The 20,010-nt window shown below is 39.0% G+C and overlaps 1 protein-coding gene across 4 annotated transcripts in view; it reads left to right on the top strand.

The window, feature by feature from the left end:
* The window catches only part of COL19A1 (collagen type XIX alpha 1 chain), a 203,936-nt gene that overhangs the window by 175,030 nt on the left and 8,896 nt on the right, over positions 1 to 20,010 (top strand). For 3 of the 4 annotated variants that reach the window (XM_055810411.1, XM_013299754.3, XM_055810413.1), the window contains 8 exons: positions 2,123 to 2,167; positions 2,276 to 2,338; positions 3,912 to 3,947; positions 4,103 to 4,147; positions 9,838 to 10,008; positions 10,937 to 11,003; positions 12,933 to 13,088; positions 19,703 to 19,780. In XM_055810411.1, coding sequence (XP_055666386.1) covers positions 2,123 to 2,167; positions 2,276 to 2,338; positions 3,912 to 3,947; positions 4,103 to 4,147; positions 9,838 to 10,008; positions 10,937 to 11,003; positions 12,933 to 13,088; positions 19,703 to 19,780 — 661 coding nt within the window. Of the gene's footprint in view, positions 1 to 2,122; positions 2,168 to 2,275; positions 2,339 to 3,911; positions 3,948 to 4,102; positions 4,148 to 9,837; positions 10,009 to 10,936; positions 11,004 to 12,932; positions 13,089 to 13,928; positions 17,801 to 19,702; positions 19,781 to 20,010 lie in introns of those variants that run through there. The other variant, XM_055810412.1, reaches the window with a different exon arrangement.

A 20,010-nucleotide genomic window follows, 5' to 3' on the forward strand; every position in this document is an offset into this window, starting at 1 on the left:
GCTGAAAAAACAGGTCAAATGAGGTGCTGAGCTGTAATCTCGATAACTGTTTATGGAACACCAGTTCTTGGCTAATGTTTTATAGGTAGATATGGAAAATTATGTGTTTTTCCTAAAGAGATTAGAGTTTTAATACCACTGAGGGTTCATATTATTATTAGAATAATAATATGGAGGGAATAATGTAATAATATGGAGGGAATGGTGTCAATACATGATAAAGCTGGAATTTGAAGCTGCTTATACTGAGGTAAGAAAGTATATGAGATTCTTCTCATTGCCTCAGTTTAATATAAAGACATTTTCTGTGTTTCTGGGCATACATGAATTTCTGAGCATCTTTCTATCACAAATTAAAATTATGAACGTTAGTTATATGCAGATCCTCATGGGTTGCAATCAAGTTGATAAAATATTTACTTTAGGGGAATGCTTTGTCAGCTATTTACATGTGATATTCACAGAAGTTCCTGAAAGTCATAAAAAAACTTGGTTGTAGGTGAAAGTAAGTGTAACTAATATAATTACAATTATTCATTTGTGTTCCTAAAGGAAATGAAGACAACTTTTCTTTAGATTGTATTCACAGTTTAATAAAAAAATTTATCCATATTTCAGGAGGCAATATGGAGTTATTTATATGCAAATACATTTATTATTAAATTTGGGCAGCTACCAATACATTCAGGAGCTGCTTTTAAATTATAAATGTGTTTCATGAAATAAAGAAAAGCTTTTGTCTATGCACTCCCATTTCCATTAGCCACTGATTTAGTCTATTTACTGTATGTTCCAAGAGAGAACATCAGCTTAAATAGCTTAATTTAGCTATGTTCTCCTAAAACAAAGTAAAATTGCACACTTAAGGGGAAAAGAGAAGTATTTCTCGGAGTCGTACAGCCTCTGTAAGAGTTTCAAAGTTTGTTACTCTGAAATATATTTCATGCTGTGAATCAATAATGCAGTTACCAGTTAGGGTGTTCACAATTGTTTGTTTTGTGTAGTACCCACTGGATATGTTCCAAGGCTTATTCTTGTTGCTCTCTGTTCCAGCTGGATATGAAATAATTTAATGAGTTCCCTTCCTCATTTATGCAGTTACATTCCGTTGATTACATTTAATTCTAAAAAAAACCACTCAAATTATTTGCTTTAACATTTTACACTAAGAAGTTTTAATTAACAAATTATTAGATGCATGAGAGAGAATATGTTTAGTAGTCTAGGAAGATTTTTTGAAACATATCCACATATCTTACTGGAAGAGAATTTGTCCACCTTGCCTGGCATTATTCCCTAGATAGAATAGTGGCCCCTTTTTCCCATTTGGTAATATAAATCTCATTTTAGCGTTGGCTTTCTGCTGAGTGAGATTATCAGGGAAACCTGGGCTGAAATTCTGCAAGAATTACCACCAATGCCTATTTCCTCAACTCAGATCCTCAGTCCTGTTGTTCCTGAAGTTGTCACTGGCATTGATGTGTTACATCCCTCACTTGTACAAGGCAGCTGAGGATCTGGTCTAAGGATATTTCTGGGAAATGCAGATTCAGGGTAATAGATTCTTGGTTGGGGCTGAACCAGATAGGTTGTTGAAAGCAAGGCATAATTTATTAGAGGCATTTAAAATCACCATCTAAATGATGAGATGAGAAAGGATTATGAATTCTGGCAGGCCGAACATAAAATGACAATAAAAGTGCCCAAGAAAATCGTGAAGAAAGTTTGCAAAAGGCGTTAAATCAGTAATAAACTCACTTTAAAAAAAAATCAGGACTAGGACATACCTGAAGGAAAAAATCTTGATTTTGCATATACAGTAATAAACTTTGATCTGACTATGACTACTCAAGAATGAAATCATGGTGTTGTAAATGTCATTATCTCAGTATAGAGAAAGGGTAAAGAAGACCAGGGGATTGAGTTATGTTGTACGCAACAGCCAGATTAACATGCCACAAATATTTAAAAAGATCTAGTAAAATATTTCTTCTTCTCTTAAAGTATGTAATGAGCAGTAATATGAATATTTCACTCAAATATTTATCCTCTTTTATTTGTGACCTAAGAAAAATTGTTTTTTGCTTCCTAGTAATTTGAATGTCATGTTCTCTTTTTCCAGGGAAAGCCAGGATCTCCCGGGTCCCCAGGGATGCCGGGGGAACCCGTAAGTACAGATTTGAGTTCTGGATTCTTATGATAATACACAAAAATTTCAAACACCAAATGCAAGATTTTACATGCAGATTTATATGCATGTTTTCTTCTCTCTTAGGGTGAAAGAGGACCGATAGGAGATATAGGCTTCCCTGGGCCAGAAGGGCCACAAGGAAAACCAGTAAGCAATTTTATACTCAATATTTACATTAATTACAAAAGGATGTGTCTTAGTTTATCAGAAGTTACAAAAGAAATGAGATTACATCCTGTTTTCTGTTAGGCTAGGTAACATCTGAAGAACACTTAATGCTACAGTGCTCAATATTAACCATCCAGTCAAGAATTCCTGGTATTGTGATGTTTTAATAGTTAGTGTTACTGAGATGTTGCCCTTAAAGGTCTTAGGAGGGTCCTTTGGATCCTGTTGACATAAAGGGTCCCATCTTATTTTTTCAGCAGTGGAATATTAACCCAGACACTCAACACAGTCTATAAAGGATGGGTTGAACAAAATACCTTCTTGGTTTCATTTAGATAGAGAAGCGTGTGCTTCGTGACTCTGAATAAACTTTGTAACTCTTCTATATACACATGATGCAACCCTGCAACTGAAGCATTTACTATTCACTTAGGATATGTCTAACCTGAACTCTTTATTTAATAGAAGTGTGACAGCTGTGTAGTCAGCACTGTCTGAGCTGCTTTAAAACAACCTAGTTTATATTCTAGAAGTGTTCAGCTAGGATAGCACAGAACTCAGTATCTCCCCCAGAGCTTGGCGTTTTGGGGACAGGCATGAGAAGCAGACCATTTCAGTTTGTCCACTTTATGCTTCTGTCTTGAAAGAAGAGAATTTCTGTAACTTCAGCAGCAAATTGGCCCAAGGCACCTAATCTGTGCAAAACTCCACTTTGCAATGTGAGAAGGAAGGAAATATTCCTATGCCTTTGCTCATGCAAGTCCTTCCTTCTCACTCAGTGACTTTGCTCCATTTACAGATCCGTGTATATCCTAGTAAATTAAACAGTGCCAGAGTATTTATCTTGCAATTATCTGGCATTGTACAATTGTTAACATATTCTCTGACGTTATTTTGGCCCACACCAGCTAGCATTCTCAGATGATTACCGCATTCCATGCTGGGGGATAAATGTGGACCTGGGATGGCTTCCAGCAGGTGGTATGAGTGAGACCACCTTCTTTTGGGAAGGAAATATGTTTAGCCCAGGAGGCTGAAACTGTGCAGTGCCACAAGTCCTAAGGACCAAAGAATGGATCTGGCCACTTACTATTAAGGCATAGTTGCTGTAACAGCAGAAGGATAATGGGGCATCAGGGTTAATATCTGGAATAAGAGAAATCTTTCCTGTGGCTGTATAATGACTAAGCTGGGACTGGAAGAGTGCATGTACAGGTCCACATTCCACATTTGCAGAATTTCCATATAACTTGTCATTTAAAGTGTGCTCATTAAAGTTAATGCGCACCTTGATGCCAAAGATATTTTTTTTCTCTGCTCTCAGCTCAGATTTAATGTGCTTGCAGCTCAGTATCACCATGAGCTCTGTTATTTCATGTGTCTCAAAAGTATTTGTATTTCTGTATTGTAACCACACAAACTGCTGCCTCTGCAGCTTCAGAATATGTAATAATGCCAGCACTGCACATTGAGCTTTACCCTATATATTTTTAAAACATAAATATAGGCATATTTGTTAAAAAAATGTTTTGTGTTTTGTTTTTTGTTACAGGGAATCAATGGAAAAGATGGATTGCCAGGTCCTCCGGTAGGAAAACATGATTTTGCATGCTAGTGTATTTTATTCTTCACAGATACCGTAACTGTTAATTCGAGACAGTTGCTTTCAGTTCTGCTAATGGATAACTACACAAAAAAGCCTTTAAGTGACATGTTTATCTTTTTTCAAAAACAATTTTTCAGGGTGCTGTGGGGAGACCAGGAGACCGAGGACCCAAAGGAGAACGTGTAAGTCCCTTGTTTTAATAACTTTTTTTCTTTTTACTAAGCATCTAAGCACCTCACCAGTGCAAAACCAAGAGATTAATTATCTGTAGATTTCAAGCAGGCTTGTAAACAACTAAGAGGTTTAGTCCTAGACACTGCTTCAAGGAATTAGAATTTAATTGGCTTCTGCATCTAGACGAAAAACACGTTATAGACTTTCTGACACAGTTGGTCTGGACAGTGTAAACTGATCAGTAGGTTGAAAATTGGATAGTAGGTAATCCTGTTGTCGTACTGTCAGACTTTGCAAGAGCTATAAAGCTTGCTCCATCGTCATACCTGGGATCTTTGTACGTCGCAAACACAAATCGTGTTTTATATAAAACAAGCTTGTTACACTTAAGCAGCAGGAATGCCAATGCAGTACCTTACTGCTTCCCAAAATATTTAGACAGTTCTGTTTGTGGTACCAAGATTGTGGTGGATAGGAATCATTACAGGAGGTGAGAGATGATCTTTATTTTACTACAGCAAAGGAAATCCTAGCACATACTCTGCTCCTGTTATAACGTTGCTAAAGCCCTGATGTCCTAATCCAATTGATACCACGTTTATTTGATGAATCATAAAAGCACCTCCCTGTGTAATCTGGAAAATTAAATGCTGCTTTATGACACTGAAGAGACATGAGGTTTTAACCATTATTACAGTAATTGTCCCTTAGAAGAATTAAGTTTGCAGTGTTTTTTCCTGCCTTTAAGGACATAGATAAAATACAAGACCCTTCTTATTTTACCTCATACTTGTTTGGGTTTTTTACCACATTATTTACATACTGTGTACTGCCTTACACTGCTCAGCCTCACCTTCTCAGTGTCAACCTATCTGAATAGATACCTATCTTACTATCCCTGCTATCACAACCTATCCCCTGCAAATAGTACAGTGCGCATACAACCAGAAGAGGAGCCTGGACCTGTAAGGCCTTGACCTTGAAACATACTGACAGGAAGAAGGATGTTGAAAAAGTGTGTGAGAAACAGAGACACAGCTTTAGCTTGCTTCATTGGAGTGAAACTTGGGAAGCTTCAGGGTAAAAGAAGAGGGTGCATTTATTCCAGTCTCATCGGTGACAAGAGTACATACATACACACATGTATGAGTAGCTGTAGATGTAAATACGGCTTGCACTGAGAGAAGTCACAGGTGCCTGAATCTGCTCTCACTTCTGGGATCGCTTGCAAATGTGTCACAGTCTAGCTCGAGTGAAATAAATAAATGCATAAATATAAATAAAAGAACTATATAGTATCAAAGAATCATAGAATCATTTAGGTATCAAAAAGACTTTTGAGATCATCAAGTTGAACCATTAACCCAGAACTTCAAGTCCACCATTAAACCATGTCATCAGGCACCACATCTACGTGTTTTTTAAATACCTACAGGCACAGTGATTCCATTATGTCTTGGGCAGCCTGTTCCAATGCTTGACCACCCTTTCTGTGAAGAAATTTTTCCTAATATCCAATCTAAGCCTCCCCTGGTGCAACTTGAGGCCATTTCCTCTTGTCCTGTCACCTGTTACTTGGGGAAAGAGACTGACACCCACCTGCCTACAGCCCCCTTTCAGGTAGATGTAGAGAGCATTAAGTTCCCCCCTGAGCCTCCTTTTCTCCAGACTAAACCACCCCAGCTCCCACAGCCGCTCCTCATAACACTTGTGCTCCAGACCCTTCCCCAGCTCCGTTGCCCGTCTCTGGACACGCTCCAGCACCTCAATGTCCCTCTTGTGGTGAGAGGCCCAAAACTGAACACAGGATTTGAGGTGCAGCCTCACCAGTGCCAAGTGCAGGGGGACAATCGCTTCTCTAATCTGCTGACCAGAAAATACATGTTAAAAAAAAATAAATTTCCAGAAGTATTTTTGTCTCAAGTGACCATCAAAATCTCGCACAGCCTTTTATAACAGGAAAGTTAGTTATAAATATGCCCAGTGCAGTGTCTGAATGGTTTTCAGAAAGCTGTCAGTTGTTCCTTACAATTCTGCAGGAAAAGAGAAGGTTTATTGAAAACAAGGGGATATGTGCCTACGAAATAACAGCAAAATACACAGTAGAAGTCTGCATCTTGGATAAGAGATCAGTGAGGAAGTTGAGGTTGACTTTTTTTTTTCTTTTTTCCTCTGGATCAAGTACTACAGACCTGCATCTGTGAGAGATTGCAGTGATTACAGAAAATAACACTGTCAAGGTTTCCTTGCAGCCATTATTATTACTGCCGTACTGTGTACTCCTTCAGTTTGAGACCAGATGTTGCAATATCAGAAAAGAGAAACAGCAAAATAGGAAGAGCAGAATAAAACTCTTTAGGTTTTCATGTCTAATATAAGTATATCCTTGTAGAATCTGCTTTAAGAAGGAAGAAATCCCCTGGGCTGAAATAAGCTTATACAATCTTTCACTAAACATTGCTGTTATTATCAGTTCATAAACTGCGTGATAACCCAGTTGAAAATAGGTGGTTTATACCAGTCAGAATTACGCCTTTCAAGTCATTTCAACAAGTGCTGGTGGCTGGCTCATTTATTGCTGTTATCTGCACACCTTGATCACAGACTGGGAGCGCGCTGGACTAGAGCATGTAGAAACCCAGGCAAAATAATAATTCCTTCTGCACAGAATTTAGTGCAAGATTAAATGCGAGAGATGGGAGAACATTAGAAAGGAGGAGGACTTTATAAATCAGCACCGTAGGCAGAGATCACAAAATGCAGATGTCCAACCTTGTGTTTTGTACAATTTGTAATGAAGGAAAGTTAGAAGAGGAATCTGGGAGAAGATACGACCTAGTTTTATGAATTTTTACAAGGAGATTCTTCCAAACACAAAGAAAACACTGGAGGCAGTTAAAAAAACCACTTGTTTGAAAAGTGGCTGTAGTATTTGATCAGCCTCCTATACATTGGCAGCCTGTAAGATGGGAATTGTTTAGAAAAGCAATTCCAGGATCAGCTTCACACTGTCATAGCACCACATGGTCTTAGAGAAACCTTCATTTTTCTTTATTTCTAATAGAAGAGCTATCTATACCTGCTCTGCAGGATTATAAAAATGAGAAATTATATATGAATATTTACACCTTCAGTAATTTTTTAATGAAGGCTTCTTGTAAGTATAGTAATCTTCAGACAGCTTTTTTCATATATGTGGGTGCATGCATGTCTGTGTGGTCTCATTTGAAAGCACTATCGGACAAAACGGTGTGTTCAGTAGCTCCCTATGCTGGACTTCAATCTCCAGAAAGTCTCGTCTGTACCCATTTCAAGTTTTGCAATAACATGGTAGAACAGGAGTTGTTCTTCGATTTTTTAATGTTTCAGATTGCTATGAGTGAAGTAAGAGATGGAGGTTGGATGCAAAAATTTTGTTAATGCCAGGAAAGAGCCTCTCTCCTGCAGACTGCAAAAGTTCTGCTTCGCAGTCAGACTCCTTCCTCTGCCCTGAATTTCTCATGGTGTTGCCATACATGTCCTGATACAATAGCTGTATGCAGGACAGAACACTTTTCCCTATAAATCCTAAAGTTTATAGAAACCTGAAAAAGTATGCCTCTTCCATCAGAACATCAGTCTTTCCAGTTCCCCCAATGCACATACTCTCCCTTTCCTGCTCTCGTTGACTGTTGAAAATTTGAGAGTCTTCAACAAGGGTTACAAGTGTCTTTTGGATATCACTTCGTTTCTTGTCCTTTTTTACTACTGAATAGCTGAATTAGCTATGTGTTTGCTGGAAATTATTCATATGCTGCATATTTAGAGTTTTGCCCGAAGTATTATTGCTGAGAAATTAAAACTGGAAATAGGTGTCTGCAGTATTGGCAGGATAGGTCTTTTAAGAGAAACACGATGAATGTAATCACACTGAGCTTGTTTCCATGTCACACTGACTGCCCTGACTATGTGGTCATGTTAGCAGTTGCACAGATTGTGTTGGGTTTACATGGCACAAGGTTTTGGCAATGGGGGCTGCAGGGGTGGCCTCTGTGAAGACGTACCAGGAGCTACCCCCATGTCGGAGGGAGCCAATTCCAGCCAGCTCCAAGGTGTACCTGCTGCTGGCCAGAGCTAAGCCTACGAGTGACATTGTACTGCCTGTGTGATAGAAAGGGTAAAAAATGCTGTGTAGCTGGGAGAGGGGAGTGAGAAAACTCGAGGAAAACAGCTCTGCAGACACAAAAGTCAGTGAAGGAGGGGAGAAGGTGCTTCAGGCACCAGAGCAGAGATTCTCCTGCAGCCTGTGGAGAAGACTGTGGTGAGGCAGGCTGTCGCCTACAGCCCGTGGAGGACCATGGTGGAGCAGATATCTGCCTGCAGCTTGTGGAGGACCCCATGCTGGAGCAGGTGGATGTGCCCTGAAGGAAGCTGCAGCCCATGGAGAGCCCACACTGGAGCAGGCTCCTGGCAGGACCTCCAGCCCATGGAGAGAAGCCCACACGGGAGCAGGTTTTTAGGCAGGATCTGTGTCCCATGGGAGACCCACACTGGAGCAGTCCATTCCTGCAGCCCATGGGAAGTTTTTAGTTTCAGCTAATGCAATAAAACATCACAAGTTACAGCGGTCTTCGTAGTGAAGCTTAGTTATCGTCAGTAATAAACTCTACCTCACTGAAAATCATACAGATTGGAGGACAGATAGATGATAAAAATGTGATACGACGTCCTGCTTGCATCCTTACCTGTCTTTCTTTCTTTTTCAGTATTTATATGTCATGTAAATATGACTTAGGAATATAACTACGCTTCTATTGCTTTATCAGTTAATGACGTTTCAGATCTGAATAGAGTTTACCAGCACTTGCTGTAAATTAAGAATGCAATTAATTCCATTGGTTCACCCTTCATAAATTTGATTCTGGATTCGTCTAGTAATGATGCAGTCATCTCTTGGTGGTGGTTGCTGCTTATGGTGGAGCCTAACATGAGCTTTAGTGGTGCAGCAAGGGCAGTCAGTGACCCTTAAGAACTGCCAGCTGTTCGTTAACAATCCGAGTGTGTGACTTGTGGCACTCTGCTCCACAGCTGTAGTTCAGTGAACTAATAGCTGTTACATTAAGTCACTCTAAAAGATTTAATTCCTCACAAATAAAACATGTAATTTCAATGTCATCTCAGCCACAATTGAAGCTGTTGCTGGCCATTGACCTTTAATTTATTTTGTTTGCAAGGAATTCACTCATTATAAATGGATTTGTCTATTTTTTGTTTCTTTGATTAACTGAAATTTTGTGTAAATGCAGAAATAAAATATTAGGCTTCTAGGGAAAGTTACAGAAAAAAAAGCCTGATGGCTTGTGCCTGGTGGAATTTGAGCACCTAAATTCTACCTATGCCTTAATTTGACATTTCTAGGTCCTTGTATAAAGGCTATAAGCTTTCTGCACCCAAGTTCTGTCCTTGAAAAATGGGTTACAAAGCCAAGCTATTTTTTTCTTTTTTGTCATTCATTTCAATATTAAAAGTGTAAGAAGACAAAACATTACTTGCTGTGTTTTCAGAGACAAGGGTTAGCCTGTAAAATCAGCTTCCCAGCATGACTCATAAAATCTGTTTCTGAACAGGGAAGAATTTTCACTTTAGCGTCCTTGGGTGACTTTTCCTTGTTTGTTAAGAGTGTGTGTAACAGTTTTCTTTCTGCTTTTATTTTACATAGGGAGATCAGGGTATTCCAGGGGACAAAGGTCCACAAGGCGAACGAGGGAAACCTGGTCCATCAGGAGAAAAGGGGGATATGGGTCCTACTGGGCCACCAGGAGACAGAGGCTATCCAGGATCACCGGGTCATCAAGGTCCCCCAGGTTCACCAGGCCCCCCAGGATTTCCAGTAAGTAAATACAAGTTTCCCTTGGTTGCTTGTGAACTCAGATGACAGGGAGGTGACATGTGCCAAGTGGTGGAAATTCAACAGAGCAATACCACAGTATCAGAAAAACTACGCTATCTCAGAGATAATTGAAGTGTTTAGTTAAGAGGTGGAAAAAAATATACCCAGGTGGTCAAGCAGTTGGTTTTGGTGGGTTTTTTTAAACATGTACTATGGATAAACTTTAATTACTTATTTCTTTAGCTCCTGACAAATCAATGTGGCTACTCAGTACCATTAAATTTCAAGTTGTTTCGTAAGCTTAAGAGCTGAAGTGTAAGTCTTGGCAACTGAGAAAGCAAAGGAGGCAGATCACGTGATTCTCAGTAAAAGTGAAATCAGTGTTTAAAAAGACAATGAAATGCTGCCTGTCAGTTGTGGGTATCTTGGTCTGTCTCCATGTGCACACCAGCGCCCATCCATGTAATGGGTTCTTTTTACCTTCATTCAGATGGGGTAAAGCTCTAAAAATCTTTTCCAGTTACTGGTCCTGTGATGCAGTTCTCGTTAGTCAGCTGTGCTTCGAAGCAGTTAGAAGGGATGAGAAGTTGGCAGATGCTATGCGGAGGGCAAGTAAAGGCTAATGGTATCACTGGGCATCCTTACAGCCTTAAGCAAATTGATTTCTATAGCATGCTGATCCTCTTGACGGTTGGGCATACCTCTTCCACTTCATGGTGTTTGTGGCCTTTATAATATTGTAACGTATTTGCAATAAAGTGGTCTTTTCAGTTAAGGAAATAACACGAATATATTAAAATATTTAATTTTTGGTGAAAGCTTTACATTTTTCATGCTAATTTCAGCAATATTTTTGTTTTTGTAGCATCATAACGTGCCCTCTGTATTTTGTTCTGATACATATGTCGCCTTTCTTTTTCCTCATCAGGCTGATACAGTTCCACTTGAAGAAATAAAAAAATATATCAGACAAGAGGTTCTTAAGGTTTTTGAAGGTAAGAAAATGAGGTATTACAAATAAATGTAAATCTTAAATTCTGTGCTAAATGTTTTACACTCCTACAGCCTTTATATGTATTTCTTTACATGTTGTCTAACATATTGGACTTAGCAGCTGCCTTGTTGCTGTAGCTGTGTTTAACTGTTATTTAACAGTTATAGTTAATTGTTGTTATACTTATGTTCAAACAATTACAAATTATAGCATCAGTTAATGGGTATTTCCTTATGTAAAATATTAGCATTAAAAGGTAGTTTGCACCAAACCGTAATAGCAAACATATGTATGTAACATTGTAAATACATGTGTCAAATTATTGCAGATACATATGTATCTACAATGTATCATTAAAACATTAAAAAATTATTAAGTAGAGACAACAGAAATATCTAACTAATTTGGCCATTTAGTGGATGACTATCTAAATGAGAGAAAGACTTGACAACTCTGTCATGCAGGTCTAAACTGCTGTGCATTTTAAGCAAACATCCCTGCTGAGCACCAGAGCTCCCTTTCAGACCACCATCTTCTGGCAGTTTTAGGCAAGTGCCAGATTCAGCCGAGGCCTTTGTATTATGTGAGCTTTCTTAGGTGTGTCCTTACTCTGAAAAGGAAATATTTTTCTTCCCCAACGTTTTCTTAGTCAGGGTTGAAAAGCTGTGACTCAGGTAGGTGTCTGAAACAAGCTTCTGCTCCAACGCCTCTTAACAGTAGCTTCTCTTCCTTTGCAAAGTGCATTTTTTATGTCTGCAATATGCTTAGTTCTTTTGTCATTAATATTTGTGGATACAAAACCTCTTGTCTTTTAGGGATAAAAGAAATCACAAAAAGCTTGGGATTTTTTTAAACTGGTCAGGCACATTTTCATTTTATATGGCTATCATTCTGTGTATTTTCACCCTTCCCCAGACTGCTACCCCTCGGGAATTCAATCTGCTATGTATTTCAAGAGCAGTTTGTTGGCTGAAGTTACCTCCTTTTCCCATTCAAATGGAATGGTAACAAGTATTTAGTCTGTTCATAAAAAGAAAGTATTAAAGGTGTCCTGCCTACACGGTATATTAGGCTTTGTCTTTATAGCTATTCCATTTTCTACATGTCACTAGTGTTCCCACAGATCTTCTATTTTTGGCTTTGTTTCGCTGTGCCTATTTTCTATCACCTTGCTTATTTTTTGTTTGAAGCCCACTCCTCTTTACTCTGAATCTTTTCTTAAATCTTAAAACTCCGCCAGAGTAAATACCTGCTAAAATGTGGAATGCTTCGTTAAGTTTTTTAATCCAGTATAAATGAGACTGACTCAAGGTTAGCACCTATTTTGTCTACCTCTAAGGAACACTGAAATGTTAACAAGTGTACTTTATTCCACCAGCATGAACGATTCATGCTGAAATCTCTGCAATTAGTAATTTTTACTGCCCACTTACAGGTTTTCTCACAACTGTTTTCAGGGTTTCAGTATTCCAAGAACTGTTCACGGTATTTAAGCTCTACTTTGCAACTTAATATGAGTTACAAACTCATATAATGACTTATAACTCATTAAAATGAGTTAATATGAGTTGCAAACATATAAGGTAGCACTTCATAGGAGTGTTAAGTACTAATTATTCTATGTTCATGTATTTTAAGTACTTCCATGAACAGGAGTCAGAAGTCATTTCAAGTATTTGTAAAAGAGAATAGTAACAGAAACTTCAGTGCAAACTCGTTCAGATTATTTCAAAAGGTAAATACTGAGTTGGAACTGAGCACCTCAGTACTTGTAGGAATATTTAATACCTTGACGTTTAGAAGAATTAAACACCTTACTTCCAGAAACCTACTTCAGCTAGGGCTTTGGGATTTGTTTATTTTCCTGTATTTTGATAGCAGATTTCTTACCCGCTTTTTCTTCTGTCCTTTGTAAATGTTGTTAATGAAGAAAGGATGGCTCAGTTTGCATCCCAGCTGAAGCTGCCTGCTGCAATGCTTGCCTCCCAAGCTCATGGAAAACCAGGGCCCCCAGGAAAAGACGGGTTACCAGGGCCACCAGGAAAGGATGGTTTGCCAGGGCCCCCAGGAGAACGTGGAATTCAAGGTAGGAATTCCAAAAAATGTTCCCATGAATTGTATCTTGAAATCTTCACACACTTGCTAATGATCATTAAATAAGCCAGGATTTCCTATCTAGCTTCCTAATGATTAACTTTTAAAACTGTACTTATGTTTTTTCCAGACTAGATCTAAATATTAACCCATAGTAAATGTGTGGATTTTACCAATTAAAAACTCCTAATGAGTGCATTTTCTTCTAATAAGTGATAAAGTTAATTACTGACAGATACCTAAAGCTGACAGATATCTAGACTACTGTAGCAGTTATTAATTTTTTTTCTCCAAAATACGTTAATGAGGAAGAAAAACTGTGCCAGCACTCTAATGTAACTATTTAGGTCCTGTTCCATGTTGAGAGACCCATCTTATTTTAGAAACAAAATTCTATCTCCAAGTCTGAGTGCTCTCAGCTCTGATCCTGAGACAACAGAGGGGAGGAAAATCTGAAGGCAAATATTCTTTAAGAAGCAGTGAAAACTGAAATATGATCACGTGAATTCCTCTTACTATGAAGCAATCTGTTTTCACAAATCAGTTTGTGTAATCGGCTTTTCACTGGACCCCAAACAGTAATTTGTGCATTGCAATATGTTTGGACAGTATAGGACTCTCGTTTTACTCAACTGCCTTTCACTGCAAAATTAGCGTCAAGGGATCCAGGCTCCTTGTAGCTGTGCTCTACTGTACAGTCAGCCTCCCAGAGAGTAAAAGGAAGAGAACAGAATAAAAGGGAAAAAGAATTTATCAATGAATAACATTTTGTGGGTGGGTAATACATAATTTGCAGTTTATCTGTAGGTAGTTCTTTATTATCTTTTGTTAGTTTGGTCTGCTCTGGAGTCAGAGCAAGTCAGACTGGAATGAAGAACATGAGAGCAAAGCTGAAGATGTGTGGATCCTAAAGCTATGAGAAGAATAAAGACTTACTAATATTGATAAGCGCAAACCCCTGACAGAAGCTTGAAAAATGTGATGAGCTCAGGATGAGAAGAACAAGAATAAAGGATCAAGGAAAACAATAAAAGGCTTAGAATCTTACGACACTGACTTCATCATTACCTAAATATTCAGATCACTGTAAACAGTCAACTTCAACGTCAGTGCCAGATTGTTCAATGATGATGTATTGTGGTGGATAGTTTCAGATGCTTCTGGCAAGCGGAACGTTGTACTAGGCTTCATTTCCAGCTAGTGAGCATCAATAGTAAAGATGATAGCTATGCTTGAAAAAAAATAAAGCTGCTTTTTCATGCCTTATGCTTAAGTAAAAGTAGTGCCCCATGTACGCAGGATTTCCGTTTATTTTACTGATATGCTCAATACTCTTTTTTGATTAGTAAAAGGTAAGCTAAGTGAGAGGCATTTACTTCTCTGATACATCGAAAGGTATATGAAATTATACTCCTAAAGAAAGAAAATCAAAAATTTGTCTTGCCTCCTTTGCACAGTCTGAGTAAGAGGTAGTCCCGTGAGAGAAGCACACTTACAAATACTCTTTGTGCCTTTCCCAGTTGTGCCTGTGCGTGTTGTTTTGTGCCAACAGCAAAAAGAAATTCAAATCTCTGAGCAAATCGGAAAGTATCCTTCCATATGCCAGCTTATTTTCTGCCTTAAAGGATGTAGCACAGAAGACTTCTTGCAGAGGCGCGTTACATGCGCATGTGGCTGAGCCCATCCAAGTAGCATGCTGTGTGCACGTATGCCCAAGTCATAACATGCATTTGATGTTGAATGGCAGATGTTCCTTATTGTATTTCTCACTTGGCTGTAGCCCACATTGCCAGCTCCAGGGTTTTGCTGTATGCAGTAATACACATCTGGACTGGCAGAGTAAAATAATCGCTTGTCCCATACAGCCAGTGAAAAGTAGTAGACCTGTTTGGAGAGTGATGAATGGGACCTCTGTGAACACCTCCAGAGCCTGTCTGAGATGCTGCACACTGAGCAGGGAGCCTGCTAGAGCCAGCCAGCAGGAAGGGCAGGTGTCACTGTGTCTGAGGAGGTGCTTAACTTGCAGCTTCACAGGCATATTCCGTATGCCTGGAGTGTGGTACCAGTTGTCCTGGGAACTGATCTCATATGACCTGGCTGGATTCCACAAAAGCCTCCTTCTGCACAGCAAAAATAGTTAGGGATTAGTTCCAGAAGCAGAAAACAAAGATACTAACTTTTGGAAATGTAGGCATGGTCTTCAGAAAGTGTATTTAAGGAATTGCTAGGCTCTTGGGCATAGACTCATCCGTTTGTAATGAGTTGTTACCTGCTGGCCTTCAGCAAGGTTGTTCATAGTGCACCTCAGGTACTTCCCAATGGTTCAAGTACAAATAATTTTGATTTTATATTATGGTCTCAAGAAAAATATGTCGTGCAAACAAAAAAACAACAAAGAATTGCAACTTGAAGTATGAAATACAAAATATGCAATCGGTATTTAAATAGACCTTATAAAATAGTGACTGGAAGATTTTTATATGTGTGGGCTTTTTTTCATTAAAAAAAATTAACCGATGGCATATGCATCAGCAAGCTGATACTGTGAGGCAGTGTTACCCGTGAAATGTACAGCGCCTGCTTAAGGGGGAGCAGAGAAACTTGTTTACTCTGTATGTGTTTTAAAGGATGCTAACGTCTCATAGAGAAACAGGAGGTTTATTTCAAGACTTTATAGACAAGCTATAGCAATGTCATCCATTTGTAAACAGCGAGTCAGCTTGTCATACTTTAGAGGATCTAGATCAATTAATTAACTCCACTGACTTAACTGGGTTTTTAAAACTATAATAGTGAATTTCGGTCCATTAGACCAAATGCACCTTAGAATAATCCTGCAATCCAGAGATCCTTTATGTTAATATGACTTTTTTTTTTTTCTCAATAGAGAAAAGAAGATTTCATCATAGTTAAACTTCACTGTTTCTATCAAATTAAGGAAACAAGTTTTTTATAGGTCCTCATAACTCGTGGTAGCTCAGGAAAGAAAAATACCATGTGATGAATAGTGAAAGTTCCTTATCTTATTTCTAATCTCTGTTGTAAAATGTGTGTCTCGTATTATAATTATTAATTCATATGGTGGGAGCATGTAAAAACCTTGGCTGACATCAGGAACCCATTATAGGGGATGTTGTCCAGACACACCCACTCTTCTGAAATAGCTACGCCGGTTTCAAGCGTTACCTCCCATAAAACGTTCTTTGCTGTGGAGGATGAGGTTAACCTGTTTTATTTTGATGTGAAACACAGCTACTTACTACCTCTCAGCTGAGAGGGCTGTAGCACACAGAAGGAATTCAGAATATGCACTGGAGGCCAGATGAGAGGTTTTGCTTTGAGCACCTTCCTGTTCTTTTGCAGTTGTTTGTTTTTAATAACACAGAGTATTTGCACAGTAAAGCGCAGTGGATACTTTGGTCTCATTGTTCCCTGTCATGGTAATGTGTTTGCCTCATGTTTGTACTAAAGAACCTCAGATTTCTCTAGATAGTTGACATGCTAGTTTCGGGTACTGCATTATCCATGTGGATGGAAGAGGGTCTCCATGGAATAGGTGGAATACCTCTTGGAGCAGTTCAAATGAGAGAACTTTTTACCTCCAAGTTGTATCATTGCCAAGCAGAGCTGAGGATGTTGCGGTAGCGATGCTCCTGACCATGGTGTTTGTGGAGGGCACCAAACCAAGAGCTGTATTGGAGCTGTCACCACTCATCTATGAATAGAAGAAAGCTGATCTGATTGAACACACACTTGTACATACTGCTACCAAGTGCTCACTGTACTACCCATGTTGGGTACATGTTTACATACCACAGCTTCTGGGTTGCAGAAATCACAACAAAACTTCTGGAATCTGAGTGAAAGGCTTTGCTAAAGCAGTTGCCTTTTGAATTAAACATCCAGGAATTTCTTACTGGAATTGTAAGCCTACCAGTAAAAAAAGACAGGATCTTATATGTGCCTTTACGTTAAAAACAAGAAATCAAAATCCAATTTCTGTATATGGTAATATTTTCCTTTAACTGTGTATAAGTTTGTCACTTTAAGCTCAGAGAGAAGGTGATATTATTCTCTAGAAGTGTAATCATGGCCCTTCTGCTGAGCAAAATATACCTCATTAAAAATCAGATGTTTTCCTGCCAGAATTACACATTACATGGTTTGGATTGTTTACATATAGGCCTGTTTACTAATATGCTTACACCCTGTTAAATAAAGTCTCATTTTTAGAAAAGATATCTGGGGATTTTTGTTTTAAACTTCAGTGTCAACAGAACTTACCTGCCACCGTGTACAAACATATGTATTCAAATACAGCCAATAATGGTTTACACTAGCCTGGATCCTATATTTGCATTGGCAGGCCGCTCTTCATCCTATTGTGGGATTATTTTTTTTTTCCTTATTGTCTTGAATTCCAGCGATGTTTACAGAACCTTTCAGTCTGTCTCGGTCCTTTTTCATTTATGATATCTTAGATACCTACAGGAATGGTTAACATGGAGATTATAAATGTGATGTATCGTAAATGTGATTTCTCTCTTTTCCCCATAGCAAAAGAAATGCAAAGCAAATTATTAGTGGCAGCACTGCTTCGTAAAATTACAATTAACTGGGTTTGTAGTGAGAAATGTACTGTAACAATCTATTGTAAATTAAGAAACATAGAGAATATATATAATAAACAGGAAATGTAATAGATTCTGTGGTTGTATGATTGAGCTTCTCAAACAGTAGCAACTTCTATGTGTTACACAAGATTTTCAGAGCAAAACAACTTGATGTAGTTATACGTACTACTATGGTCATTAAAGAGCAAAAACAAGAATCACAATTGAATGCAAGCACCTGCATATTCCCTTTTCTGAGTCTTTATAGCTTGTGTGCATATATACCTTGTACAATTCTGCTTAACACAACTCAGTGACCAGAATGCATGATTAATATTAAGTTTGTTTCTCTGTGAGCTTTTAAACAGTTGATTTCCTTTTGTTATGCATGTCACTCTGCATGCATTTTCTAATGGTTTTGCCTCACTGTAATTTCCTTGTCAGGATGCTGAGAGAAGAGTGAGGTAATTGACGCTCTGTTTTGAAACCTAGAATGATTGCAACAGATAATAGACTTTCTGCAGAAGTGTGTAATGAGCTTGTGTTTAATGGAAAGCTTGGACACTCTGTGTACTGTTCCCACTGCATTGTGTCTGTCATAACAACCCTGAATCGGTACCCACAGCACTTAGAATAGTTTCCTTCTGGATGGTCCTGTGAAGTACTAGTGTTGCCATAGACCGCAGTACACTGACAGGGCAACCTTTGCCATCCATCTGCCAGTGCCCATTAATCTGCATGAGACATCAAGTGGGTTGATACCACTATACTGACCGGTCAGCTGTGACTCTTCTTTTTTAATTCAAATTAAGTTACAGCTCATCACAGGAGGTAGTTTGTTGGATGGCATACGCAACACTGGCAATATACTGGTCCCTGAAGCAGAGCAAATTTAATTCCAAATTTGACCAGAAGTTGTCAAATTAATCTTCAAGATACATCACCTTACATGCCAACATCTGAGGTGTTGGGGAGTTGAGAGGGTTTCCTTATAATCCCTTTTAAAGTAAGGGATTGTGACGAGTGTCATACTTGTTCGTTTGAAAATGTCTTCAGCCCCTGTCTTACATAAATGACATGGTCTAAGCAGAGAAGGTACATTTGTAGATGGATTCTTAACTTGAAATGTTAAGCAAAATATTATATGGGTAGGCACGAGTCCTCTGCCCTAAAGCTCTAAAGCAGCCAGAGTGTTTCCAACTAATGAAAGTTTTTACAAACAGTTTAAGGAAAAAGACGTAGGGGTTGGACATGAGATGCAGCACCTGAGAAGATGGAAGCTATTTAGATAAATACAAAGCTATGGCCTGTCAAGAAAACAGACTCAAACATTCAAAGTATAATTAGTAATCCCACCTCATTAACAATATAGAGCCACTTGGGTCGAAGTTAGGTGGTGCATGCTAGAACCCAAAATCTGCGTAGTCTCTAAAGATGCCTCATTCCACGTGGTGCTGGAGGGGGAGTGGGTCTTCTCTCACGTACCGGGGAATATCTGGGCATACAACTACTGGTTTATAGTCTCAAAAGTGCAGACATAAAAACATACGTAGAGCGGAGAGGGCAAAGCCTTGCGCAGTTTGTGGGCTGTTAGAGGAGGGCTGGTCAGAAGCCAGATGGCCTTTCAGTTGGTGCGGTACATCACTTCGTTGAACAGGTAACGCGGGTGCAGAACACACATTTGGTTCTTTACTAGAGGAACTTCAGGAAGGTAACCTAAAATCTCAGGTAAAGGTCCAACTAGTGTATGAACACAGTGAGAGTCCTCTGGCAGAGGATGCAATGGTTACTGCTAGGAATGCTCGTATTTTCCAGAATAAACTTATAAACTTAAGAGCTGTCTCAGTAAAAAATACCAGTCTCGGAAAAAGAATTGAGCATGTGTTTTCCTAATTACATTTGTCTTGATAATTTGCGGTCCACAAGATGCACCGAAGATCACTGTTTATAATAAGAGGGCACTCTTTTTTTTTTATGTCTTTATTCTGTGTAGGTTATAGAGGACAGAAAGGGGAGAGAGGCGAGCCTGGAATTGGACTGCCTGGTAACCCTGGACCACCCGGCCCTGCAGGTACAATTCTTCGGATTTATTTCTGCTGTTGTCATTTATGAACTAACAGGTCTTTCTCCTGGTTTGCACGCCGGTTTTACACCCGTGCCTTTCCTCCTGGGCTTGGTTGTAGCGTGAGGTCAGACCCACCTGCCTTCTCACAGATGAGCTGGTGCGCAGCTGACTGTCAGCGATGAAACGCGGGGCACTGCACACGCTCTGGCGAGGGCTCTGCTAATTCTGACTTTGTT

This window comes from Falco peregrinus, chromosome 7, assembly GCF_023634155.1.
Source record: "Falco peregrinus isolate bFalPer1 chromosome 7, bFalPer1.pri, whole genome shotgun sequence".
In the NCBI taxonomy this organism is placed as follows: Eukaryota; Metazoa; Chordata; class Aves; order Falconiformes; family Falconidae; genus Falco; species Falco peregrinus.